Source organism: Clavelina lepadiformis, chromosome 1, assembly GCF_947623445.1.
Source record: "Clavelina lepadiformis chromosome 1, kaClaLepa1.1, whole genome shotgun sequence".
NCBI classification, from domain to species: domain Eukaryota; kingdom Metazoa; phylum Chordata; class Ascidiacea; order Aplousobranchia; family Clavelinidae; genus Clavelina; species Clavelina lepadiformis.
The window spans coordinates 25,855,798-25,881,117 of record NC_135240.1 but is presented as its reverse complement, the minus strand read 5'-3'; the positions used below and the strand labels follow the sequence as shown (position 1 = coordinate 25,881,117).

The following is a 25,320-nucleotide window of genomic DNA, read 5'->3' as shown; positions in this document are numbered from 1 at the left end:
GTAGAGTTAAGTGATTAGCTTTTTAAAGTATTAAGCCAATCAACCCTGTCGGGACTCGAACCCGGAACCTCTGGATTAGAAGTACAACGCGCTAATCCATTGCGCCACAGAGACAAACTCATACCAACCTTTTACCCTCCAGTCTAGAAAATCGGAAAAAATTACTTGATCGAACCGTTGTGGAACTAAGAAATAAATTTCGCAATGTTCAATTTTACTGTTCACATCAATGCAATCCGACACAAAGTTAGCATATATGTGAAGTAAAACTTTCCAAAACTACTGTCAGAAGTGGGATTCGAACCCACGCTTAGATTCGGAGACCAGAACACCCTAGAGCCGCACAAAGCGACTAAGCCTCTGCTTGAGTCTGGCGCCTTAGACCATTCGTCCATCCTGACCTCGATGTTTTATATGGATCTCCGTTCTAATAATACTTACAACAAAACCAGTAAACGGCTTAATTTAGCACTAATGTCACGGTGGTTTTCGCTCGTGACTGTGTAACATTCACAGATACATGCAACGATGAAGACGTAGACGATGATGTTAATGATTTGCTCAATTTAGGATGAAAATATGTACAGTTAAGTGAAAAGCTTTGAAAAATATGACTAAGACTAGACTAGACTAGACTAGACTAGACTAGACTAGACTAGACGTTATGTCAGCGTTGTCGGCAGGATTCGAACCTACGCGGGCAGATGCCAAAAGATTTCTAGTCTTTCACCTTAACCACTCGGCCACGACAATTGTGCTTAATGATGAATGCAAATTGATAACATCGCACACTTCTCGAATCACTTATGAAAAAGAAAATTTATGTCAGCGTTGTCGGCAGGATTCGAACCTACGCGGGCAGAGCCCAACAGATTTCAAGTCTGTCGCCTTAACCACTCGGCCACGACAACTGTGCTTAATGTTCAATGCAAATAGATATAATCGAACTTTTATCGAATCACTTATGAAAACGTAATTATATGTCAGCGTTGTCGGCAGGATTCGAACCTACGCGGGCAGAGCCCAACAGATATCTAGTCTGTCGGCTGAACCACTTGGCCACGACAACTGTGATGAATGTCAAATGCAAATAAAAAAATGGCACTTTTCTCGAATGACTTATGAAAACGAAAGTTTATGTCAGCGTTGTCGGCAGGATTCGAAACTACGCGGGCAGAGCCCAACAGATTTCTAGTCTGTCACCTTAACCACTCGGCCACGACAACTGTGTTTAATGGTCAATGCAAATTGATAAAATCGCACACTTCTCGAATCACTTATGAAAAAGAAAATTTATGTCAGCGTTGTCGGCAGGATTCGAACCTTCGCGGGCAAAGCCCAACAGATTTCAAGTCTGTCGCCTTAACCACTCGGCCACGACAATTGTGCTTAATGATCAATGCAAATTGATAAAATCAATTGTTGTCGGCAGGATTCGAACATCCGCCGGCAGAGCTCAACAGATATCTAGTATACTACTAGGGATTCGAACCCACGCCTCTAGAGCCGCACAAAGCGTCTAAGCCCCTGCTTGAGTCTGGCGCCTTAGACCACTCGGCCATCCTGACCCTGATGTTTTGTATGGATTTCCGTTCTTATAATAATTACCACAAAACTAGGTAAAGGCTAAATTTAGCACTAATATCACGGTTGTTTTACTCGTGGCTGTATAAAATTCACAGATCCAAGCAACGATGTTTAATCGAGGATAAATACAACGCACCAATCCAGAATGTTTCATTCTAGATTTACTTTATAGAAGCCGTAGACGATGATGTTAACAGTTTTCTCAATTTAGGATGAAAATATGTAGAGTTAAGTGATTAGCTTTTTAAAATATTAAGCCAATCATCCCTGCTGGGACTCGAACCCGGAACCTCTGGATTAGAAGTCCAACGCGCTAATCCATTGCGCCACAGAGACAAACTCATACCAACCTTTTACCCTTTAAAAAACGATCCAGTCTAGAAAATCGGAAAAAATTACTTGATCGAACCGTTGTGGAACTAAGAAATAAATTTCGCAATGTTCAATTTTACTGTTCACATCAATGCAATCCGACACAAAGTTAGCATATATGTGAAGTAAAACTTTCCAAAACTACTGTCAGAAGTGGGATTCGAACCCACGCTTAGATTCGGAGACCAGAACACCCTAGAGCCGCACAAAGCGACTAAGCCTCTGCTTGAGTCTGGCGCCTTAGACCATTCGTCCATCCTGACCTCGATGTTTTATATGGATCTCCGTTCTAATAATACTTACAACAAAACCAGTAAACGGCTTAATTTAGCACTAATGTCACGGTGGGTTTCTCTCGTGACTGTGTAACATTCACAGATACATGCAACGATGAAGACGTAGACGATGATGTTAATGATTTGCTCAATTTAGGATGAAAATATGTACAGTTAAGTGAAAAGATTTGAAAAATATGACTAAGACTAGACTAGACTAGACTAGACTAGACAAAACGTTATGTCAGCGTTGTCGGCAAGATTCGAACCTACGCGGGCAGAGCCCAACAGATTTCTAGTCTGTCGCCTTAACCACTCGGCCACGACAACTGTGCTTAATGATCAATGCAAATTGATAAAATCGCACACTTCTCGAAACACTTATGAAAAAGAAAATTTATGTCAGCGTTGTCGGCAGGATTCGAACCTACGCGGGCAGAGCCCAAAAGATTTCAAGTCTGTCGCCTTAACCACTCGGCCACGACAACTGTGCTTAATGATCAATGCAAATTGATAAAATCGCACACTTCTCGAATCACTTATGAAAAAGAAAATTTATGTCAGCGTTGTCGGCAGGATTCGAACCTACGCGGCAAGAGCCCAACAGATTTCAAGTCTGTCGCCTTAACCACTCGGCCACGACAACTGTGCTTAATATTCAATGCAAATAGATATAATCGCACTTTTCTCGAATCACTTATGAAAACGTAATTTTATGTCGGCGTTGTCGGCAGGATTCGAACCTACGCGGGCAGAGCCCAACAGATATCTAGTCTGTCGGCTTAACCACTTGGCCACGACAACTGTGATGAATGTCAAATGCAAATAAAAAAATTGCACTTTTCTCGAATCACTTATGAAAGCGAAAGTTTATGTCAGCGTTGTCGGCAGGATTCGAACCTACGCGGGCAGAGCCCAACAGATTTCTAGTCTGTCGCCTTAACCACTCGGCCACGACAACTGTGCTTAATGATCAATGCAAATTGATAAAATGGCACACTTCTCGAATCATTTATGAAAAAGAAAATTTATGTCAGCGTTGTCGGCAGGATTCGAACCTTCGCGGGCAAAACCCAACAGATTTCAAGTCTGTCGCCTTAACCACTCGGCCACGACAATTGTGCTTAATGATCAATGCAAATTAATAAAATCGCACACTTCTCGAATCACTTATGAAAAAGAATTTTAATGTCAGCGTTGTCGACAGGATTCGAACCTACGCGGGCAGAGCCCAACGGATTTCTAGTCTGTCGCCTTAACCACTCGGCCACGACAATTGTGCTTAATGTTCAATGCAAATAGATATAATCCAACTTTTCTCGAATCACTTATGAAATCGTAATTTTATGTCGGCGTTGTCGGCAGGATTCGAACATCCGCGGGCAGATCTCAACAGATATCTAGTCTACTACTAGGGATTCGAACCCACGCCTCTAGAGCCGCACAAAGCGACTAAGCCTCTGCTTGAGCCTGGCGCCTTAGACCACTCGGCCATCCTGACCCTGATGTTTTGTATGGATTTCCGTTCTTATAATAATTACCACAAAACTAGGTAAAGGTTTAATTTAGCACTAATGTCACGGTTGTTTTACTCGTGGCTGTATAAAATTCACAGATCCAAGCAACGATGTTTAATCGAGGATAAATACAACGCACCAATCCCTAGACGGGAGTCTGGCCAGCCGGTGGCCTAGACGGGAGTCTGGCCGGCCGGTGACCTAGACGGGAGTCTGGCTAGCTGGTCTCGGAGCTGGTGGCCTAGCTGGACTCCCCGTCTAGACCACCGACCGACCCAAGTCCACCGAATTTTCACTGGGTTTGAACCGTGAACCTTTGCCTTGCTTTTCACTGAAATTTCCACTTAGCTGGTGTGTGTACCCACCCACCCACCCGGGGGATTTCTATCTTTTAACATGAAAAGTGCGGGACTGAAATATTTTTATGTGAGTAAATTTTTACTTACTTATTACACTGACTTTAAAAGTCTTTCAGGAATAATTCGTCGTATCTTAAGATAGGAACACCAGCGCTTGCTCCGGGATTTGATCCCAAAACCTTGAGTTACCTAACTGGAAGTTGGAACTATGCGACGGTATCTTCTTAGGCTAGGCTTGGATGGACAGAGGTTTGAACCGAGAACCTTTGATTTGCTGCTAGCATATGTTTTCACTGCGCCATCGCTTACTTCACTGACAACTGGTACATTTATACCTTTTCACCTTATTTCGTTGTGAGACTGAAATTTTTTTATGTGAGTTAAAATCTATTTTTTGGAGTCCTATCACACACTTCGACTTTCAAAGTCTTTTAGGATAATTTCGTTTTATTTCCTAAGAAAAGAAGACCAGCCTTTTGGCAGGGATTTGATCCCAAAACGTTCAGTGGCCTACCTTCGAGTGGGAACTATGCGACAGAATCTTCTTGGACTAGGCTTGGATGGCCAGAAGCTTGAACCGAAAACCTTTGATTTGCTGTTCTCCGCTGTTTTCACTGCGCCATCGCTTACGTCCAAACTTATCGGTAGATTTATACCTTTCCACCTTTTTTCATCGTGGGACTGAAATTTTTGTGTGTTACTGAACTTCAATTTTGTAGAGTCTTGTTGCACACTTAAACTTTCAAAGTCTTGTAAGATATATTCGTTTTATTTCTTAAGAATAGACGACCAGCGCTTGGGCAGGGATTTGAACCCAAAACATTGAGTAACTGGGAGTGGGAACTAACTGTGACGCTTGTACGAAACTTGAGAAATAACGCCATTAACAGTGCTCTATTCCATTCAAGTTCGCTTGCTGGCTACGACTAGACGTTATGTCAGCGTTGTGGGCAGGATTCGAACCTACGCGGGCAGATCCCAACAGATTTCAAGTCTGTCACCTTAACCACTCGGCCACGACAACTGTGCTTAATGATCAATGCAAATTGATAAAATCGCACACTTTTCGAATCACTTATGAAAAAGAAATTTTATGTCAGCGTTGTCGGCAGGATTCGAACATCCGCGGGCAGAGCTCAACAGATATCTAGTCTACTACTATGGATTCGAACCCACGCCTCTAGAGCCGCACAAAGCGACTATGCCTCTGCTTGAGTCTGGCGCCTTAGACCACTCGGCCATCCTGACGATGATGTTTTGTATGGATTTCCGTTCTTATAATAATTACCACAAAACTAGGTAAAGGCTAAATTTAGCACTAATATCACGGTTGTTTTACTCGTGGCTGTATAAAATTCACAGATCCAAGCAACGATGTTTAATCGAGGATAAATACAACGCACCAATCCAGATTGTTTCATTCTAGATTTACTTTATAGAAGCCGTAGACGATGATGTTAACGGTTTTCTCAATTTAGGATGAAAATATGTAGAGTTAAGTGATTAGCTTTTTAAAATATTAAGCCAATCAACCCTGCCGGGACTCGAACCCGGAACCTCTGGATTAGAAGTCCAACGCGCTAATCCATTGCGCCACAGAGACAAACTCATACCAACATTTTACCCTTTAAAAAACGATCCAGTCTAGAAAATCGGAAAAAATTACTTGATCGAACCGTTGTGGAACTAAGAAATAAATTTCGCAATGTTCAATTTTACTGTTCACATCAATGCAATCCGACACAAAGTTAGCATATATGTGAAGTAAAACTTTCCAAAACTACTGTCAGAAGTGGGATTCGAACCCACGCTTAGATTCGGAGACCAGAACACCCTAGAGCCGCACAAAGCGACTAAGCCTCTGCTTGAGTCTGGCGCCTTAGACCATTCGTCCATCCTGACCTCAATGTTTTATATGGATCTCCGTTCTAATAATACTTACAACAAAACCAGTAAACGGCTTAATTTAGCACTAATGTCACGGTGGCTTTCGCTCGTGACTGTGTAACATTCACAGATACATGCAACGATGAAGACGTAGACGATAATGTTAATGATTTGCTCAATTTAGGATGAAAATATGTACAGTTAAGTGAAAAGCTTTGAAAAATATGACTCAGACTAAATTAGACTAGACTAGACTAGACTAGACTAGACGTTATGTCAGCGTTGTCGGCAGGATTCGAACCTACGCGGGCAGAGCCCAACAGATTTCTAGTCTGTCGCCTTAACCACTCGGCCACGACAACTGTGCTTAATGTTCAATGCAAATTGATAAAATCGCACACTTCTCGAATCACTTATGAAAACGTAATTTTATGTCAGCGTTGTCGGCAGGATTCGAACCTACGCGGGCAGAGCCCAACAGATTTCTAGTCTGTCGCCTTAACCACTTGGCCACGACAACTGTGATGAATGTCAAATGCAAATAAAAAAATTGCACTTTTCTCGAATCACTTATGAAAGCGAAAGTTTATGTCAGCGTTGTCGGCAGGATTCGAACCTACGCGGGCAGAGCCCAACAGATTTCTAGTCTGTCGCCTTAACCACTCGGCCACGACAACTGTGCTTAATGATCAATGCAAATTGATAAAATCGCACACTTCTCGAATCACTTATGAAAAAGAAAATTTATGTCAGCGTTGTCGGCAGGATTCGAACCTTCGCGGGCAAAACCCAACAGATTTCAAGTCTGTCGCCTTAACCACTCGGCCACGACAACTGTGCTTAATGATCAATGCAAATTGATAAAATCGCACACTTCTCGAATCACTTATGAAAAAGAATATTAATGTCAGCGTTGTCGACAGGATTCGAACCTACGCGGGCAGAGCCCAACAGATTTCTAGTCTGTCGCCTTAACCACTCGGCCACGACAATTGTGCTTAATGTTCAATGCAAATAGATATAATCCAACTTTTCTCGAATCACTTATGAAAAGGTAATTTTATGTCAGCGTTGTCGGCAGGATTCGAACCTACGCGGTCAGAGCCCAACAGATATCTAGTCTGTCGCCTTAACCACTTGGGCACGACAACTGTGATGAATGTCAAATGCAAATAAAAAAATGGCACTTTTCTCGAATCAGTTATGAAAACGAAAGTTTATGTCAGCGTTGTCGGCAGGATTCGAACCTACGCGGGCAGATCCCATCAGATTTCGAGTCTGTCGCCGTAACCACTCGGCCACGAAAACTGTCCTTAATGTTCAATGCAAATAGATAAAATGGCACTTTTCTCGAATCACTTATGAAATCGTAATTTTATGTCAGCGTTGTCGGCAGGATTCGAACATCCGCGGGCAGATCTCAACAGATATCTAGTCTACTACTAGGGATTCGAACTCACGCCTCTAGAGCCGCACAAAGCGACTAAGCCTCTGCTTGAGTCTGGCGCCTTAGACCACTCGGCCATCCTGACCCTGATGTTTTGTATGGATTTCCGTTCTTATAATAATTACCACAAAACTAGGTAAAGGTTTAATTTAGCACTAATGTCACGGTTGTTTTACTCGTGGCTGTATAAAATTCACAGATCCAAGCAACGATGTTTAATCGAGGATAAATACAACGCACCAATCCAGATTGTTTCTTTCTAGATTTACTTTATAAAAGCCGTAGACGATGATGTTAACGGTTTTCTCAATTTAGGATGAAAATATGTAGAGTTAAGTGATTAGCTTTTTAAAATATTAAGCCAATCATCCCTGCTGGGACTCGAACCCGGAACCTCTGGATTAGAAGTCCAACGCGCTAATCCATTGCGCCACAGAGACAAACTCATACCAACCTTTTACCCTTTAAAAAACGATCCAGTCTAGAAAATCGGAAAAAATTACTTGATCGAACCGTTGTGGAACTAAGAAATAAATTTCGCAATGTTCAATTTTACTGTTCACATCAATGCAATCCGACACAAAGTTAGCATATATGTGAAGTAAAACTTTCCAAAACTACTGTCAGAAGTGGGATTCGAACCCACGCTTAGATTCGGAGACCAGAACACCCTAGAGCCGCACAAAGCGACTAAGCCTCTGCTTGAGTCTGGCGCCTTAGACCATTCGTCCATCCTGACCTCGATGTTTTATATGGATCTCCGTTCTAATAATACTTACAACAAAACCAGTAAACGGCTTAATTTAGGACTAATGTCACGGTGGTTTTCGCTCGTGACTGTGTAACATTCACAGATACATGCAACGATGAAGACGTAGACGATGATGTTAATGATTTGCTCAATTTAGGATGAAAATATGTACAGTTAAGTGAAAAGCTTTGAAAAATATGACTCAGACTAAATTAGACTAGACTAGACTAGACTAGACTAGACGTTATGTCAGCGTTGTCGGCAGGATTCGAACCTACGCGGGCAGAGCCCAACAGATTTCTAGTCTGTCGCCTTAACCACTCGGCCACGACAACTGTGCTTAATGTTCAATGCAAATTGATAAAATCGCACACTTCTCGAATCACTTATGAAAACGTAATTTTATGTCAGCGTTGTCGGCAGGATTCGAACCTACGCGGGCAGAGCCCAACAGATTTCTAGTCTGTCGCCTTAACCACTTGGCCACGACAACTGTGCTTAATGATCAATGCAAATTGATAAAATCGCACACTTCTCGAATCACTTATGAAAAAGAAAATTTATGTCAGCGTTGTCGGCAGGATTCGAACCTATGCGGGCAGAGCCCATCACATTTCGAGTCTGTCGCCTTAACCACTCGGCCACGACAACTGTGCTTAATGTTCAATGCAAATTGATAAAATCGCACACTTCTCGAATCACTTATGAAAACGTAATTTTATGTCAGCGTTGTCGGCAGGATTCGAACCTACGCGGGCAGAGCCCAACAGATTTCTAGTCTGTCGCCTTAACCACTTGGCCACGACAACTGTGCTTAATGATCAATGCAAATTGATAAAATCGCACACTTCTCGAATCACTTATGAAAAAGAAAATTTATGTCAGCGTTGTCGGCAGGATTCGAACCTATGCGGGCAGAGCCCATCACATTTCGAGTCTGTCGCCTTAACCACTCGGCCACGACAACTGTGCTTAATGTTCAATGCAAATTGATAAAATCGCACTTTTCTCGAATCACTTATGAAATTGTAATTTTATGTCAGCGTTGTCGGCAGGATTCGAACATCCGCGGGCAGATCTCAACAGATATCTAGTCTACTACTAGGGATTCGAACTCACGCCTCTAGAGCCGCACAAAGCGACTAAGCCTCTGCTTGAATCTGGAGCCTTAGACCACTCGGCCATCCTGACCCTGATGTTTTGTATGGATTTCCGTTGTTATAATAATTATCACAAAACTAGGTAAAGGTTTAATTTAGCACTAATATCACGGTTGTTTTACTCGTGGCTGTATAAAATTCACAGATCCAAGCAACGATGTTTAATCGAGGATAAATACAACGCACCAATCCAGATTGTTTCATTCTAGATTTACTTTATAGAAGCCGTAGACGATGATGTTAACGGTTTTCTCAATTTAGGATGAAAATATGTAGAGTTAAGTGATTAGCTTTTTAAAATATTAAGCCAAATAATCCCTGCCGGGTCTCGAACCCGGCACCTCTGGATTAGAAGTCCAGCGCGCTAATCCGGCTAAGCCGACGGGAGTCTTGCCAGCTGGTGGCCTAGACGGGAGTCTGGCCAGCTGGTGGCCTAGCTCTTCAGTATGTTACATTTTAATTGTTATCTTTTTCCTTCCGTAGCGGGTGAGGAATGTAGCGACCTGTGTGGCAAATGTAATACCATTACGTCATTCTTGGAAATGAGTTTTCCAGTTAAGAGTTGGAGTTTTTAAACGTTCAATACCACCACATCATTCTTGGGAAAGAGTTTTCCAGTTAGTGATTGGAGTTTAGGAACTTGCTTTTTCAGAACACTGCAATTATCGTTGGTATATTTGAAAACTTGCTCTGAATAACTTCGTGTGAAAACTCCTTTTAGTACGTTACCAGGTCCTTTCCAAGAAACTCCAAGAAACTGTTTCCAGCTTTAACCGAATGTAATTTGCATTGCAAACGCACTGTTTTTCTCGCTCACACGCTTTGAAATGTTAATGCCTTTTTTGTCGTATATTTCCGCCACATCGCACCATATTTTATAAGCTCGAACTTCTGCGCGAGAAGTGCGCAGACGGAAAGTTATAGAGATTTGAACGACCGTACTACGGTAGTCATGGTGATTGTAATTCAATAGACATCTTATTAGCAGTGGTAATACTATGTTTTTGGTTATGCGTAATATTGAGAAAGTGTACAGCACCTACAATAAAAGCCTTTTCTGGTAAACTGTATCTGTTATAATATAATAAGAACTTTCGGCTGACAAGAGGTTAGAGAATTCTAACCGCACGCAACCATAGAGTCAGATAATTAATGCAGCAGGTTAATTAAGTCAATAACATAAGTTAAGACCGATAAACTCTGCATCTGCTGAATCAACCTCTGCATTTTAATGACCCCAACCTCTACATTCTAGACGGGAGTCTGGCCAGCTGGTGGCCTAGCTGGACTCCCCGTCTAGACCAACGACCGACCCAAGTCCACCGAATTTTCACTGGGTTTGAACCGTGAACTTGTAGTGGCCTGGGAGCCACTTTTAATACCAATATATCATTCGTGGGAAAGTATTCGCCAGTTATTTATTGAAGTATTGTTTAGTGATGAAAACTGCAGTTGTCGCATAATATTTGGAAACTATCTCTAAATAACTTCATGTGAAAGCGCCGTTTAGTACGTTACCAGGTGATTTCATAACAACCGAGTTTTAACTGAAAATAATCCCCATTGCCAACGCTTTATTTTATCGTTCGCGCATTCTGAAATGTTCGTGTATATTGTGTTGAATATTTCCGTTCACATCGCTCCGCTTTATAAACTCGAACTGATATGCGAGTAACCGCGCAGACAGAGATACAGAATCGTACGAACGTATTACGTTAGTCGAGTTAATTGTAATGTTTTAGACTTGTTTCAAATGGTGAATGCTAAGTTTGTGATTGTGTATTAATCGGAATTTGTACAGTTCCTACAATAAAGGATTGTTTCTGATAAACTGTATCTGTAATAACATAAAGGCTTTCGGCTAGTAGAACGTTAGGTTAGAGAATTCTAACCGCACGCAACCACGGAGTCAGATCATTAATTCGGCAGGTAAATTAAGTCAAAATAACAAGTTAAGACTGATAAGCAGTGCAAGCCCTCTGCAAACCTTTGCCTTGCTGTTAACTGAAATTTCCACTTAGCTGGTGTGTGTACCCACCCACCCGGGGGATTTCTATCTTTTAACATGAAAAGTGCGGGACTGAAATATTTTTATGTGAGTAAATTTTTACTTACTTATTACACTGACTTTCAAAGTCTTTCAGGAATAATTCGTCGTATCTTAAGATAGGAACACCAGCGCTTGCTCCGGGATTTGATCCCAAAACCTTGAGTTACCTAACTGGAAGTTGGAACTATGCGACGGTATCTTCTTAGGCTAGTCTTGGATGGACAGAGGTTTGAACCGAGAACCTTTGATTTGCTGCTAGCATATGTTTTCACTGCGCCATCGCTTACTTCACTGACAACTGGTACATTTATACCTTTTCACCTTATTTCATTGTGGGACTGAAATTTTTTTATGTGAGTTAAAATCTATTTTGTGGAGTCCTATCACACACTTCGACTTTCAAAGTCTTGTAGGATAATTTCGTTTTATTTTCTAAGAAAAGAAGACCAGCCTTTTGGCAGGGATTTGATCCCAAAACCTTCAGTGGCCTACCTTCGAGTGGGAACTATGCGACAGAATCTTCTTGGACTAGGCTTGGATGGCCAGAGGCTTGAACCGAAAACCTTTGATTTGCTGTTCTCCGCTATTTTCACTGCGCCATCGCTTACGTCCAACCTTATCGGTAGATTTATACCTTTCCACCTTTTTTCATTGTGGGACTGAAATTTTTGTGTGTTACTGAACTTCAATTTTGTAGAGTCTTGTTGCACACTTAAACTTTCAAAGTCTTGTAGGATAATTTCGTTTTATTTTCTAAGAATAGACGACCAGCGCTTGGGCAGGGATTTGAACCCAAAACATTTAGTAACTGGGAGTGGGAACTAACTGTGACGCTTGTACGAACCTTGAGAAATAACGCCATTAACAGTGCTCTATTCCATTCAAGTTCGCTTGCTGGCTACGACTAGACGTTATGTCAGCGTTGTGGGCAGGATTCGAACCTACGCGGGCAGATCCCAACAGATTTCAAGTCTGTCACCTTAACCACTCGGCCACGACAACTGTGCTTAATGATCAATGCAAATTGATAAAATGGCACTTTTCTCGAATCACTTATGAAAAAGAAAATTTATGTCAGCGTTGTGGGCAGGATTCGAACCTACGCGGGCAGAGCCCATCACATTTCGGGTCTGTCGCCTTAACCACTCGGCCACGACAACTGTGCTTAATGATCAATGCAAATTGATAAAATCGCACTTTTCTCGAATCACTTATGAAATTGTAATTTTATGTCAGCGTTGTCGGCAGGATGCGAACATCCGCGGGCAGATCTCAACAGATATCTAGTCTACTACTAGGGATTCGAACCCACGCCTCTAGAGCCGCACAAAGCGACTATGCCTCTGCTTGAATCTGGCGCCTTAGACCACTCGGCCATCCTGACCCTGATGTTTTGTATGGATTTCCGTTCTTATAATAATTACCACAAAACTAGGTAAAGGTTTAATTTAGCACTAATATCACGGTTGTTTTACTCGTGGCTGTATAAAATTCACAGATCCAAGCAACGATGTTTAATCGAGGATAAATACAACGCACCAATCCAGATTGTTTCATTCTAGATTTACTTTATAGAAGCCGTAGACGATGATGTTAACGGTTTTCTCAATTTAGGATGAAAATATGTAGAGTTAAGTGATTAGCTTTTTAAAATATTAAGCCAAATAATCCCTGCCGGGTCTCGAACCCGGAACCTCTGGATTAGAAGTCCAGCGCGCTAATCCGGCTAAGCCGACGGGAGTCTGGCCAGCTGGTGGCCTAGACGGGACGGGACGCCTAAACTAGACGGGACGCCTAAACTTTCAATTGTCAGGCGTTTGGCACGGACGTTAAACAACCGGTAAAGTCGCTGCCGAAAAGTATTTCAAAACAAAAAAAAAGTAAAAGTAAAAATTAAAAGTATTTTAAAATTCTCACCTTCTGTACAAGTAGTACATGGCTGTAAGAAGTTTAAGACAAATGCTAACGCGTGGAGCCTAATACTGCCTACATAGTATGTTACGGTATTTTTGCTTTCTTCTTATTTGCAGATTTTACCGTTATTTCCCGTTTAGCCTGCGCTCATATAGCGCTCCGAACAGCATTGGTTATGTTATGACATTAGACAACTTTGTCAATTAATGAGAGCTCTAATTCAATTACTTCTGCCAACTTCGGGAGCAAATGGAATGATGCTGCGTTGCAATTGTTTCATTTTACGCTTCTCCCATAACCGCTAAAGCCATTTTGATCAAGATAACAAAAACCAGAAAATGTATTTTGCTTGTTTGTTTTCAGAATGCATATCCCGTTTTTTTATAAAGTCGTTTAAGAAATTATATGTCATTGCATGGAGGATTGAATTAATAAGATACTTAGTTGCCTAATTGTGCAGTTAGACAACTGACTTAACCGACCGTTTAGATAGCCCAATTTTCGATATTGAAAGTGTAAAGTAAATCCTTGAAGAAAATATTTTTGTTCTTTAAGTGTGGTGTTCTAAATACTTAAGTTAAACTCCAAGTTGAGTAAGGTTATTACTGAAGCAAAAATACTAACTTCAGAATCCAATTATCTGCAACCAACATCTAACTCACGGCTCTTACCAAACTTGACATTGTCAACCTAAAACCAGCCAAATCAACCAGGATACCGTCTTACTCTGCATTTTACAACTTCCACATAATATCGCAATACCGGCCGCTTTATTTGCATGAAAAAAAGCACCAATTACAGCGCACAATGAGCCTAGGACTATTAGGCTATCATATTATAATTTACCTTACAGGCTAATGCAATGCAACTCCTTATGAATGGGTTAATAGGACTTTACCAAATTAAGCAATTAAGCCCACAGCGCTGTGCTTCGACTCCACACAATTCCTTCCGATTTAAAGAGAACGGCGTAATAATCGTAAATCTATGTAAAATTCACACCTCTGTCTAGAACTGTTAATCACAACAGTTACAAACACAACAAAATTATAGTACTGGTACTTTCAACAGCAAACCAAGTCGATGTGAAAGCTAAAGATTACGAGCTAGAGATTACAAGCTAAAGTTTATTCTTTTACAAAAGTTTGCTGTTTTAAACCAAGAAATATAAAGGCTAAAATAACGATTCAGAGTTTTGTACAGTCCTCGTTTAATTTAGCATTTTCGTATAAATTTCCGTCGTAGGAAGGATAATTTGTGTGACCTTTGCTCTTCTTGTTGCCATCTTTGTCACTGTCAGTTGAAAGCTGAACAGTGTCCATGTCAGTTGAACACTCGGCCACATACATGGGCTTGTAAGTGAAGCTCCCCACAAGAAACAATAGAGCAGAGAGACCGTTGCCAACAACAGCTGCAATGAAAATCGTGTAACGAGCATAGCGAAACATTACTAACCTCAGCAAAACAGCACCGAGGTTTCAAAAGTGTTTTCATACGCAAAAATAAACGATTGTAATAGGTCCACATGCGGCAGTAAACTGCGTATAGTATGATGTGTAGTACAGCCTACTGCATAAGGGCGACAATCACCTATGTTTGGTACAATCATGATTTTCTTCCTTATCAATCCGTCAATGGTTCACCACATTAGTAGAAAGTAGACTATACAGATACATTTTAGCTGTGTACATTTTTAAATTTTAACCAAAAAACATAGATCGCATACGCAAATATTTTCGTCAAAAAAGATATACATAGTAACGTTATGTGACATAGCGATATAGATTCATTTGGGCATACATCCCGACTTTGGCTATAAGCATGGAAACACACGAAATATCTCCAATATAAGCTACTTGAATGGGACCCTGCCATTTGTAGACAATATTATAAGCTCAAACTAAATAAGCAAATAATGTAGAAAGCGCCACAGAAAACTTACATAGGTAAAGAAAAGTAAGAGCCATGTTTCTGTTATTGTACGTCCAACAGAATCCCCTGTCACCGCATGAAGTTTCCTGCCATAAAAGGCAAGTGGCATCGATAAAAGCGCCGTAGAGATTTGGTCCTGGTATTGTCCCCAAAGCACGGTAAAATAAATATTCCAAACCCAAGGCAAACGACCTAAGTGATTCTGGCACAATCCTAAAAATGCTTGGTATTAAGAATGTTATCCCGAATATTATAACTTATAATAGGCCGTACATGAAAGCGTCGAGAATTTTTTGTAACTGGAACTTCAAATAAATGCCTCCTTTCTGATTTTTTAAAACGTTAGTGGCGTAGGCTATCGACCTATTTTGCTTAATTTAAAAAATGTATTAATGTATGATTTCGGGACACAGTATTAATATATTCAAACATGTTTTGCTCCAAGCTGCTGTGATTGCGATGCTGCAAATGAAAATAAAATGAAATGCATTATTCTCATTTCGCTGAGCATTGTCATTAGGACAGGAAATTAGAATATCCCAGGGATGGTGATGTGGTGTCACCATGCAATTATATCAGATCTTACCTGAAAGTGGATACCAGCATAGGTGTGAAGATGGAAAACGTGAACATGACCATGAAAAACGACAGCGCCAGGAACGCGCTTCGAGTTGAACATGGCGATGGGCACCTACCGTCGACAGCCTCGTCTGTTGAATTCGGGAAACAGCTGCAGTTGCTGTAAACCTGAATAAAATTAACCTTCAAGATAAATTGAACTGCCTCAAACTAGTCAGCCTAATTGTTCCTTTGGTTGAGGTAGAATCCCTACGAAGCTGCTCACCGTTGGTTGGACAAAGTAATTCACTTCGGTACATCCTGCCTGGCAAGCTGAGAAATACGTCACTTCCTCGGGACCACATACCGGGATGTAGTAAGCTTCTTGGCAGGGACAGTGACTATTACAGGATGACGTCAGGTTGGTGGAAGTTACAGAATTAAAAGAACTGTCACTGCAAAGTTAATAATGGTCTCTTTAGTCGAATTTATCAATTAGGTAAAAACTATAGAAATTAACCTATCTTTAGTTGAATGACTAATTTTCCAAACAGTTGGTATTCCCAATGCCGAAATGTTTTCAACAGATCGGAAATTTTTTGCATCCGTCATAGCCTAAACTATAGCCTACCATGGTTTGAATTACCAAACTAAATTTTACCAAACCGGCAGAAAAAGATATCATTGACATTCAAGCACGAATTACCTATAAGGCACATTGACTCCTGCTATTTGTGTGTCTCTGCAGTGCAGAAGGAAGCAGCATGACAAACAAGCCACCGAGAATACAGCAAATGAGCAATATTTCAGCATGGTTGGTGTTTTCCACTTAAAAGTATAAACTTAGATCAAAAGTCCTCCCAAAATGTTCCCAACTGCACCAGCAGGCACGCTAACTGCGCCTAAAACACATGATTTATAACTTGATAAATCGGAAAAACCTAAGAGTCTAGTGTATAGAAAAATAATAGACTTATAACCGAAAATCGAATTAACAAAAACAGATACAACTAATTAAACGAGGACATAACAAAAAAAAGTTTACAAAGCCAGAAAATTACCAAAAACGAACTTGTCAGGCATAAAACAATATACTAGAACTTTACTGTATAAACTGAAATACAAGAATTTTAATTATGCTGTTATTCTCAAGTTCTTTAAAAGGGTTGTTTGCGTCTCGAATGTGGAAGTCAATAATGCGGAGTCCATCGTTGTAGCGTCTTATTCCAGTTTGGAAAAAAAAAGTTTATGCTTATTTCCGTTTTATTTGATTCGAGTTTGGTTTATCTGTGACCTATACTAGATTAACTTTGCGCACTACAAAGCAAAGCAAATATAACTTATAATCCTTCATAAGCAGCCTACAATTAGTCACCTGACAGTACAGCTGCGTCGCCTACAGACATTCGGAAAGCATTTTCAATATACTTGGCAAAGAAAGCCGCTGTTCCGGCGATCAGAAGAGATTGCAAGCATCCACAGACGGTGATTATGACGTACGTAGGGTTTTTCAGTAGGGTGACGATGGCGCGGGGCAGGTCCTCGTAGGAGGAACCAAAACCGTCTTTGTTGGCGATTTGAGCGCCCCCGTTTTGGTGCACTTCGGAGACCCTGTTTTTCCGGTTCTTCGCTGTTCCTATTTGCAAATAACACAATGAGCAAACGAAATAAAGAAGCGCTACTGGTTGCAAAACCAGGTAAAGCACAACACCTTCAACATTATGTAAAGCCTGATTACTAGACACAGTCATTACGAAAAACGTACCAGGTAGTTGTTTTGGGAATCCTGACATGGGTACCGCAAGGAGCCAAGTGAACTCCATAGCCGCCAAGAGAAATACCCACCATGCACCAACCCATCTTGGGTCGTAATTAGGAAGCGGGGGTCTAAAATTTTTAACGTTTACTTATATTAGAACCTCTACAGCAGATGTGTACGTTTGATAAAGTTTTGAATCCCGCTGAGATATTTACAAATCATTCACGGCTGTTGATTGGCTCCTGCTGCAATAAACTTACAATTGGTTGCAGGGTGCAGCCGTAAATGCGGGATGCAGTTATTTATTTACTATGAAGTCGTTATCTGTCAATGCAGGCTACAATGGTTACAAAATTTTATGACCATTTATGTAGCTTATATGGTGTGTCAAGCAACTTACTCAGATACTTTGTCGAAATCGACGTAATAATCGGATAAAATAACTCCACCTGCTATGAAACCGATTACTGGTCCTAGTGCTGATGCTGCATTTGCAATGCCTGGAAAACATTTCGTATAAGCTTATTTCCAAAAGCCTCAGTGTTTACACTAATGTAATAACTAAATAGTGTCAAGTACCATATCTATCAAACCGCATGCGATGGAATATAAGCAATATATTGCACTATACCAAGTACACTTCTGGGAGAGAAGTTATCTATTTTCAGTCACCATCAGTGTGGAGGTATAGTAACTTTCCAGTATAGGATTTAGTGTCTTTACACTTGATCATTATATAGGTTGTAATTATTTAAAAGGTGAAGTTGGTTTATTCTTACATTGTCATTCTATCATTGTTTATTCGCAAAAGAGAGTGATTGACTTTAAGAGAACAATATAAGGACCTATAGGCAGTTGTGGGATTCAAATATTTTAACATTCAGTTCTCTCACTATAGCAGCATATCATATTGACCCGGGGCCGATATACACATAGGCCCATACATACGCTTTTTAACAAACGGTTCGCGGAGGCCATTAAAATTCCTAGAACCAGTCAGCACCAGCCGATCTGAATCCCACGACTGAGTATAGATGTGCACATGTGCACGAATGCATGCGCTTGTGAATGCATTCACGCACGCATTCACCCAGGTGTGCATGATTGCACAGATTCAAGCGTATAAAAACGTAATGAATATTTATGTAAATTAGTTCGGGCTGGTTCACTCACCCAAGTATATCGAGGCTGACCGTTTCGAGACGCTGTCCTCGATGTAAGCAAGACCCAGGGTGTAGAACGGGGTCACTCCACTACCCATGAGCAACTGGCCGACCAGAATGATGTACATGTTGTAACGCAAATTCTTCCTGCTTTCGTCACAAACGATCTCAGAGTCCGGGATGCAAATAACTTCAAAGATGAAATGTTAAATAAATGAATTTAATTTTTTTCATTCAGATTAATTGTTTCCAAAATATCCTATTTAATCTTTACTTAAAATTATTATTTGGATACTAAGTTAATATCTATATCTCGTGTATAGAGTGCTTATTCCGTAGCAGGTAGGTCTATATTTACAAAGTGTTATTAGTAGGCTTAATTAATAACAAAGTTGGAATGAAAATAATCAATCGATTTTAAAGTAAGAGAAATACCTTCCAAGTTGCTTCCTCCAAACTCATAAAGAGCGGTGAGAAAGTGCGGAAGGGCATAGACCAACGATCCTAGTCCGTAAGTTGCAAACCCGATGGTCACCAATCTCGGTCGATGCCTTTTCCCCCCAAAGTAGGTGACGAAAACGGTGAGGACGCAAAATTATGCAATATCGTATCCGACAACGATCAACGCCGAATCCGAACTATTCAAACCGAACCGCTGCTCGAGAACTGCCACGTTGATATTCGCTATTCCACTTGACATTGCACCTAATTAAAGCAGAAATTGTTTAAAATTAGATTTACAAGATGTTTCTGTAAGATACGTTTAATCCAAGTTTAAACGTTGCCAGGTATTAACCTGATGTTTATACAGTAATCTGCCATCTAAATTCATTTTAACCTTCATTCACTGAAGTAAGATCTTTGTTTTGTTTTTTCTCTTCTAAGTTATAATCGTTTCTATTGTACAGTAATTCTGGTTGCCCGTGTGCAACAATGAAAAATGGGAAGTTTTTGTATTGCTACAGCTTTTCATCCCTTTATGAAAAAACAGTACAAAATATTTCGCTACGCTATGGTAATGTCCATGACCTGAAGCAATCCCGAATAAACAATGAATAACGATAAGGCCGTTAGGATTATTCAGGAACTGGAGGAACGGGATCCTAAGGAACCAGAACAACTTGTAATCTCCTTCCTCCGGACTTGGTCCATCATCCACATCCTCTGAGTGGTTGTCACCATCCGATGAGTCGTCGTGATCCTTCTCCATCTTGTGTGTTTTCTTCATTCTCAAACGCAATATTACTCTGTCTTAAGGAGCTGGTACGTGAAGCTCATGACGTAAGTTGAAAATATAAGCCTTATGGTCTAGGCCTACCTCTTGTTATGCTATAATTGCGGTGGTTACAGCGTGGTACGTTATTTTTGTTTTTTTCTCTTGTAAAAGTACCAACCTTAAGTAAGTTTGTTTGAAAGCTTTTCTATATTTAATAACTTTGAAACTGACAGACTGCATAGAAGCGACATGATCTTAACTAATAAACGATTCGCTTGGTTGTTGATCACCCATTTGTCTCGGCCACGACAACTGTGCTTAATGATCAATGCAAATTGATAAAATCGCACTTTTCTCGAATCACTTATGAAATTGTAATTTTATGTCAGCGTTGTCGGCAGGATGCGAACATCCGCGGGCAGATCTCAACAGATATCTAGTCTACTACTAGGGATTCGAACCCACGCCTCTAGAGCCGCACAAAGCGACTAAGCCTCTGCTTGAGCCTGGCGCCTTAGACCACTCGGCCATCCTGACCCTGATGTTTTGTATGGATTTCCGTTCTTATAATAATTACCACAAAACTAGGTAAAGGTTTAATTTAGCACTAATGTCACGGTTGTTTTACTCGTGGCTGTATAAAATTCACAGATCCAAGCAACGATGTTTAATCGAGGATAAATACAACGCACCAATCCCTAGACGGGAGTCTGGCCAGCCGGTGGCCTAGACGGGAGTCTGGCCGGCCGGTGACCTAGACGGGAGTCTGGCTAGCTGGTCTCGGAGCTGGTGGCCTAGCTGGACTCCCCGTCTAGACCACCGACCGACCCAAGTCCACCGAATTTTCACTGGGTTTGAACCGTGAACCTTTGCCTTGCTTTTCACTGAAATTTCCACTTAGCTGGTGTGTGTACCCACCCACCCACCCGGGGGATTTCTATCTTTTAACATGAAAAGTGCGGGACTGAAATATTTTTATGTGAGTAAATTTTTACTTACTTATTACACTGACTTTAAAAGTCTTTCAGGAATAATTCGTCGTATCTTAAGATAGGAACACCAGCGCTTGCTCCGGGATTTGATCCCAAAACCTTGAGTTACCTAACTGGAAGTTGGAACTATGCGACGGTATCTTCTTAGGCTAGGCTTGGATGGACAGAGGTTTGAACCGAGAACCTTTGATTTGCTGCTAGCATATGTTTTCACTGCGCCATCGCTTACTTCACTGACAACTGGTACATTTATACCTTTTCACCTTATTTCGTTGTGAGACTGAAATTTTTTTATGTGAGTTAAAATCTATTTTTTGGAGTCCTATCACACACTTCGACTTTCAAAGTCTTTTAGGATAATTTCGTTTTATTTCCTAAGAAAAGAAGACCAGCCTTTTGGCAGGGATTTGATCCCAAAACGTTCAGTGGCCTACCTTCGAGTGGGAACTATGCGACAGAATCTTCTTGGACTAGGCTTGGATGGCCAGAAGCTTGAACCGAAAACCTTTGATTTGCTGTTCTCCGCTGTTTTCACTGCGCCATCGCTTACGTCCAAACTTATCGGTAGATTTATACCTTTCCACCTTTTTTCATCGTGGGACTGAAATTTTTGTGTGTTACTGAACTTCAATTTTGTAGAGTCTTGTTGCACACTTAAACTTTCAAAGTCTTGTAAGATATATTCGTTTTATTTCTTAAGAATAGACGACCAGCGCTTGGGCAGGGATTTGAACCCAAAACATTGAGTAACTGGGAGTGGGAACTAACTGTGACGCTTGTACGAAACTTGAGAAATAACGCCATTAACAGTGCTCTATTCCATTCAAGTTCGCTTGCTGGCTACGACTAGACGTTATGTCAGCGTTGTGGGCAGGATTCGAACCTACGCGGGCAGATCCCAACAGATTTCAAGTCTGTCACCTTAACCACTCGGCCACGACAACTGTGCTTAATGATCAATGCAAATTGATAAAATCGCACACTTTTCGAATCACTTATGAAAAAGAAATTTTATGTCAGCGTTGTCGGCAGGATTCGAACATCCGCGGGCAGAGCTCAACAGATATCTAGTCTACTACTATGGATTCGAACCCACGCCTCTAGAGCCGCACAAAGCGACTATGCCTCTGCTTGAGTCTGGCGCCTTAGACCACTCGGCCATCCTGACGATGATGTTTTGTATGGATTTCCGTTCTTATAATAATTACCACAAAACTAGGTAAAGGCTAAATTTAGCACTAATATCACGGTTGTTTTACTCGTGGCTGTATAAAATTCACAGATCCAAGCAACGATGTTTAATCGAGGATAAATACAACGCACCAATCCAGATTGTTTCATTCTAGATTTACTTTATAGAAGCCGTAGACGATGATGTTAACGGTTTTCTCAATTTAGGATGAAAATATGTAGAGTTAAGTGATTAGCTTTTTAAAATATTAAGCCAATCAACCCTGCCGGGACTCGAACCCGGAACCTCTGGATTAGAAGTCCAACGCGCTAATCCATTGCGCCACAGAGACAAACTCATACCAACATTTTACCCTTTAAAAAACGATCCAGTCTAGAAAATCGGAAAAAATTACTTGATCGAACCGTTGTGGAACTAAGAAATAAATTTCGCAATGTTCAATTTTACTGTTCACATCAATGCAATCCGACACAAAGTTAGCATATATGTGAAGTAAAACTTTCCAAAACTACTGTCAGAAGTGGGATTCGAACCCACGCTTAGATTCGGAGACCAGAACACCCTAGAGCCGCACAAAGCGACTAAGCCTCTGCTTGAGTCTGGCGCCTTAGACCATTCGTCCATCCTGACCTCAATGTTTTATATGGATCTCCGTTCTAATAATACTTACAACAAAACCAGTAAACGGCTTAATTTAGCACTAATGTCACGGTGGCTTTCGCTCGTGACTGTGTAACATTCACAGATACATGCAACGATGAAGACGTAGACGATAATGTTAATGATTTGCTCAATTTAGGATGAAAATATGTACAGTTAAGTGAAAAGCTTTGAAAAATATGACTCAGACTAAATTAGACTAGACTAGACTAGACTAGACTAGACGTTATGTCAGCGTTGTCGGCAGGATTCGAACCTACGCGGGCAGAGCCCAACAGATTTCTAGTCTGTCGCCTTAACCACTCGGCCACGACAACTGTGCTTAATGTTCAATGCAAATTGATAAAATCGCACACTTCTCGAATCACTTATGAAAACGTAATTTTATGTCAGCGTTGTCGGCAGGATTCGAACCTACGCGGGCAGAGCCCAACAGATTTCTAGTCTGTCGCCTTAACCACTCGGCCACGACAACTGTGCTTAATGATCAATGCAAATTGATAAAATCGCACACTTCTCGAATCACTTATGAAAAAGAAAATTTATGTCAGCGTTGTCGGCAGGATTCGAACCTTCGCGGGCAAAACCCAACAGATTTCAAGTCTGTCGCCTTAACCACTCGGCCACGACAACTGTGCTTAATGATCAATGCAAATTGATAAAATCGCACACTTCTCGAATCACTTATGAAAAAGAATATTAATGTCAGCGTTGTCGACAGGATTCGAACCTACGCGGGCAGAGCCCAACAGATTTCTAGTCTGTCGCCTTAACCACTCGGCCACGACAATTGTGCTTAATGTTCAATGCAAATAGATATAATCCAACTTTTCTCGAATCACTTATGAAAAGGTAATTTTATGTCAGCGTTGTCGGCAGGATTCGAACCTACGCGGTCAGAGCCCAACAGATATCTAGTCTGTCGCCTTAACCACTTGGGCACGACAACTGTGATGAATGTCAAATGCAAATAAAAAAATGGCACTTTTCTCGAATCAGTTATGAAAACGAAAGTTTATGTCAGCGTTGTCGGCAGGATTCGAACCTACGCGGGCAGATCCCATCAGATTTCGAGTCTGTCGCCGTAACCACTCGGCCACGAAAACTGTCCTTAATGTTCAATGCAAATAGATAAAATGGCACTTTTCTCGAATCACTTATGAAATCGTAATTTTATGTCAGCGTTGTCGGCAGGATTCGAACATCCGCGGGCAGATCTCAACAGATATCTAGTCTACTACTAGGGATTCGAACTCACGCCTCTAGAGCCGCACAAAGCGACTAAGCCTCTGCTTGAGTCTGGCGCCTTAGACCACTCGGCCATCCTGACCCTGATGTTTTGTATGGATTTCCGTTCTTATAATAATTACCACAAAACTAGGTAAAGGTTTAATTTAGCACTAATGTCACGGTTGTTTTACTCGTGGCTGTATAAAATTCACAGATCCAAGCAACGATGTTTAATCGAGGATAAATACAACGCACCAATCCAGATTGTTTCTTTCTAGATTTACTTTATAAAAGCCGTAGACGATGATGTTAACGGTTTTCTCAATTTAGGATGAAAATATGTAGAGTTAAGTGATTAGCTTTTTAAAATATTAAGCCAATCATCCCTGCTGGGACTCGAACCCGGAACCTCTGGATTAGAAGTCCAACGCGCTAATCCATTGCGCCACAGAGACAAACTCATACCAACCTTTTACCCTTTAAAAAACGATCCAGTCTAGAAAATCGGAAAAAATTACTTGATCGAACCGTTGTGGAACTAAGAAATAAATTTCGCAATGTTCAATTTTACTGTTCACATCAATGCAATCCGACACAAAGTTAGCATATATGTGAAGTAAAACTTTCCAAAACTACTGTCAGAAGTGGGATTCGAACCCACGCTTAGATTCGGAGACCAGAACACCCTAGAGCCGCACAAAGCGACTAAGCCTCTGCTTGAGTCTGGCGCCTTAGACCATTCGTCCATCCTGACCTCGATGTTTTATATGGATCTCCGTTCTAATAATACTTACAACAAAACCAGTAAACGGCTTAATTTAGGACTAATGTCACGGTGGTTTTCGCTCGTGACTGTGTAACATTCACAGATACATGCAACGATGAAGACGTAGACGATGATGTTAATGATTTGCTCAATTTAGGATGAAAATATGTACAGTTAAGTGAAAAGCTTTGAAAAATATGACTCAGACTAAATTAGACTAGACTAGACTAGACTAGACTAGACGTTATGTCAGCGTTGTCGGCAGGATTCGAACCTACGCGGGCAGAGCCCAACAGATTTCTAGTCTGTCGCCTTAACCACTCGGCCACGACAACTGTGCTTAATGTTCAATGCAAATTGATAAAATCGCACACTTCTCGAATCACTTATGAAAACGTAATTTTATGTCAGCGTTGTCGGCAGGATTCGAACCTACGCGGGCAGAGCCCAACAGATTTCTAGTCTGTCGCCTTAACCACTTGGCCACGACAACTGTGCTTAATGATCAATGCAAATTGATAAAATCGCACACT

The 25,320-nt window shown here is 41.0% G+C and overlaps 1 protein-coding gene and 24 non-coding genes across 28 annotated transcripts; all 25 read right to left on the bottom strand.

Annotated features, from left to right (window-relative positions):
* Positions 1–829: 829 nt before the first annotated feature.
* Trnas-uga (transfer RNA serine (anticodon UGA)) lies at positions 830–911 on the bottom strand. Its single transcript has one exon. It is a non-coding gene; the product is annotated as a tRNA-Ser (tRNA).
* Positions 912–1,302: 391 nt separating this feature from the next.
* Trnas-uga (transfer RNA serine (anticodon UGA)) lies at positions 1,303–1,384 on the bottom strand. The gene has a single exon. It is a non-coding gene; the product is annotated as a tRNA-Ser (tRNA).
* A 465-nt stretch (positions 1,385–1,849) lies between these two features.
* Positions 1,850–1,923, bottom strand: Trnar-ucu (transfer RNA arginine (anticodon UCU)). Its single transcript has one exon. It is a non-coding gene; the product is annotated as a tRNA-Arg (tRNA).
* A 559-nt stretch (positions 1,924–2,482) lies between these two features.
* Trnas-aga (transfer RNA serine (anticodon AGA)) lies at positions 2,483–2,564 on the bottom strand. The gene has a single exon. It is a non-coding gene; the product is annotated as a tRNA-Ser (tRNA).
* A 76-nt stretch (positions 2,565–2,640) lies between these two features.
* Trnas-uga (transfer RNA serine (anticodon UGA)) lies at positions 2,641–2,722 on the bottom strand. The gene has a single exon. It is a non-coding gene; the product is annotated as a tRNA-Ser (tRNA).
* A 76-nt stretch (positions 2,723–2,798) lies between these two features.
* Trnas-uga (transfer RNA serine (anticodon UGA)) lies at positions 2,799–2,880 on the bottom strand. Its single transcript has one exon. It is a non-coding gene; the product is annotated as a tRNA-Ser (tRNA).
* A 233-nt stretch (positions 2,881–3,113) lies between these two features.
* Trnas-aga (transfer RNA serine (anticodon AGA)) lies at positions 3,114–3,195 on the bottom strand. The gene has a single exon. It is a non-coding gene; the product is annotated as a tRNA-Ser (tRNA).
* Positions 3,196–3,271: 76 nt separating this feature from the next.
* Trnas-uga (transfer RNA serine (anticodon UGA)) lies at positions 3,272–3,353 on the bottom strand. The gene has a single exon. It is a non-coding gene; the product is annotated as a tRNA-Ser (tRNA).
* Positions 3,354–5,639: 2,286 nt separating this feature from the next.
* On the bottom strand, positions 5,640–5,713 carry Trnar-ucu (transfer RNA arginine (anticodon UCU)). Its single transcript has one exon. It is a non-coding gene; the product is annotated as a tRNA-Arg (tRNA).
* A 564-nt stretch (positions 5,714–6,277) lies between these two features.
* Trnas-aga (transfer RNA serine (anticodon AGA)) lies at positions 6,278–6,359 on the bottom strand. The gene has a single exon. It is a non-coding gene; the product is annotated as a tRNA-Ser (tRNA).
* Positions 6,360–6,435: 76 nt separating this feature from the next.
* On the bottom strand, positions 6,436–6,517 carry Trnas-aga (transfer RNA serine (anticodon AGA)). Its single transcript has one exon. It is a non-coding gene; the product is annotated as a tRNA-Ser (tRNA).
* A 75-nt stretch (positions 6,518–6,592) lies between these two features.
* On the bottom strand, positions 6,593–6,674 carry Trnas-aga (transfer RNA serine (anticodon AGA)). Its single transcript has one exon. It is a non-coding gene; the product is annotated as a tRNA-Ser (tRNA).
* Positions 6,675–6,750: 76 nt separating this feature from the next.
* Positions 6,751–6,832, bottom strand: Trnas-uga (transfer RNA serine (anticodon UGA)). The gene has a single exon. It is a non-coding gene; the product is annotated as a tRNA-Ser (tRNA).
* Positions 6,833–7,810: 978 nt separating this feature from the next.
* On the bottom strand, positions 7,811–7,884 carry Trnar-ucu (transfer RNA arginine (anticodon UCU)). Its single transcript has one exon. It is a non-coding gene; the product is annotated as a tRNA-Arg (tRNA).
* Positions 7,885–8,448: 564 nt separating this feature from the next.
* Trnas-aga (transfer RNA serine (anticodon AGA)) lies at positions 8,449–8,530 on the bottom strand. The gene has a single exon. It is a non-coding gene; the product is annotated as a tRNA-Ser (tRNA).
* Positions 8,531–8,606: 76 nt separating this feature from the next.
* Positions 8,607–8,688, bottom strand: Trnas-aga (transfer RNA serine (anticodon AGA)). The gene has a single exon. It is a non-coding gene; the product is annotated as a tRNA-Ser (tRNA).
* Positions 8,689–8,922: 234 nt separating this feature from the next.
* On the bottom strand, positions 8,923–9,004 carry Trnas-aga (transfer RNA serine (anticodon AGA)). Its single transcript has one exon. It is a non-coding gene; the product is annotated as a tRNA-Ser (tRNA).
* A 5,109-nt stretch (positions 9,005–14,113) lies between these two features.
* On the bottom strand, positions 14,114–20,236 carry LOC143469284 (solute carrier organic anion transporter family member 4C1-like). Of its 4 annotated transcripts, none has more exons than XM_076966944.1 (8): positions 19,761–20,236; positions 19,167–19,436; positions 18,742–18,921; positions 17,969–18,068; positions 17,575–17,696; positions 17,185–17,445; positions 16,516–16,711; positions 16,328–16,436 (listed from the first exon to the last, which is right to left on the bottom strand). In XM_076966944.1, exons 3-7 carry the CDS (start codon positions 18,857–18,859, stop codon positions 16,653–16,655), a joined length of 660 nt encoding a protein of 219 aa, XP_076823059.1. In that variant the 5' UTR covers positions 18,860–18,921; positions 19,167–19,436; positions 19,761–20,236; the 3' UTR covers positions 16,328–16,436; positions 16,516–16,652. The 4 variants fall into 4 exon arrangements, with proteins under 4 accessions (XP_076823043.1, XP_076823059.1, XP_076823050.1 ...); XM_076966935.1 differs by having other exon boundaries at positions 16,328–16,429; XM_076966953.1 differs by having other exon boundaries at positions 16,328–16,424.
* Positions 20,237–22,388: 2,152 nt separating this feature from the next.
* Positions 22,389–22,462, bottom strand: Trnar-ucu (transfer RNA arginine (anticodon UCU)). The gene has a single exon. It is a non-coding gene; the product is annotated as a tRNA-Arg (tRNA).
* Positions 22,463–23,026: 564 nt separating this feature from the next.
* Trnas-aga (transfer RNA serine (anticodon AGA)) lies at positions 23,027–23,108 on the bottom strand. Its single transcript has one exon. It is a non-coding gene; the product is annotated as a tRNA-Ser (tRNA).
* Positions 23,109–23,184: 76 nt separating this feature from the next.
* On the bottom strand, positions 23,185–23,266 carry Trnas-aga (transfer RNA serine (anticodon AGA)). Its single transcript has one exon. It is a non-coding gene; the product is annotated as a tRNA-Ser (tRNA).
* A 76-nt stretch (positions 23,267–23,342) lies between these two features.
* Positions 23,343–23,424, bottom strand: Trnas-uga (transfer RNA serine (anticodon UGA)). The gene has a single exon. It is a non-coding gene; the product is annotated as a tRNA-Ser (tRNA).
* A 978-nt stretch (positions 23,425–24,402) lies between these two features.
* Positions 24,403–24,476, bottom strand: Trnar-ucu (transfer RNA arginine (anticodon UCU)). The gene has a single exon. It is a non-coding gene; the product is annotated as a tRNA-Arg (tRNA).
* Positions 24,477–25,040: 564 nt separating this feature from the next.
* Positions 25,041–25,122, bottom strand: Trnas-aga (transfer RNA serine (anticodon AGA)). Its single transcript has one exon. It is a non-coding gene; the product is annotated as a tRNA-Ser (tRNA).
* Positions 25,123–25,198: 76 nt separating this feature from the next.
* Positions 25,199–25,280, bottom strand: Trnas-aga (transfer RNA serine (anticodon AGA)). The gene has a single exon. It is a non-coding gene; the product is annotated as a tRNA-Ser (tRNA).
* Between the last annotated feature and the right edge of the window lie 40 nt (positions 25,281–25,320).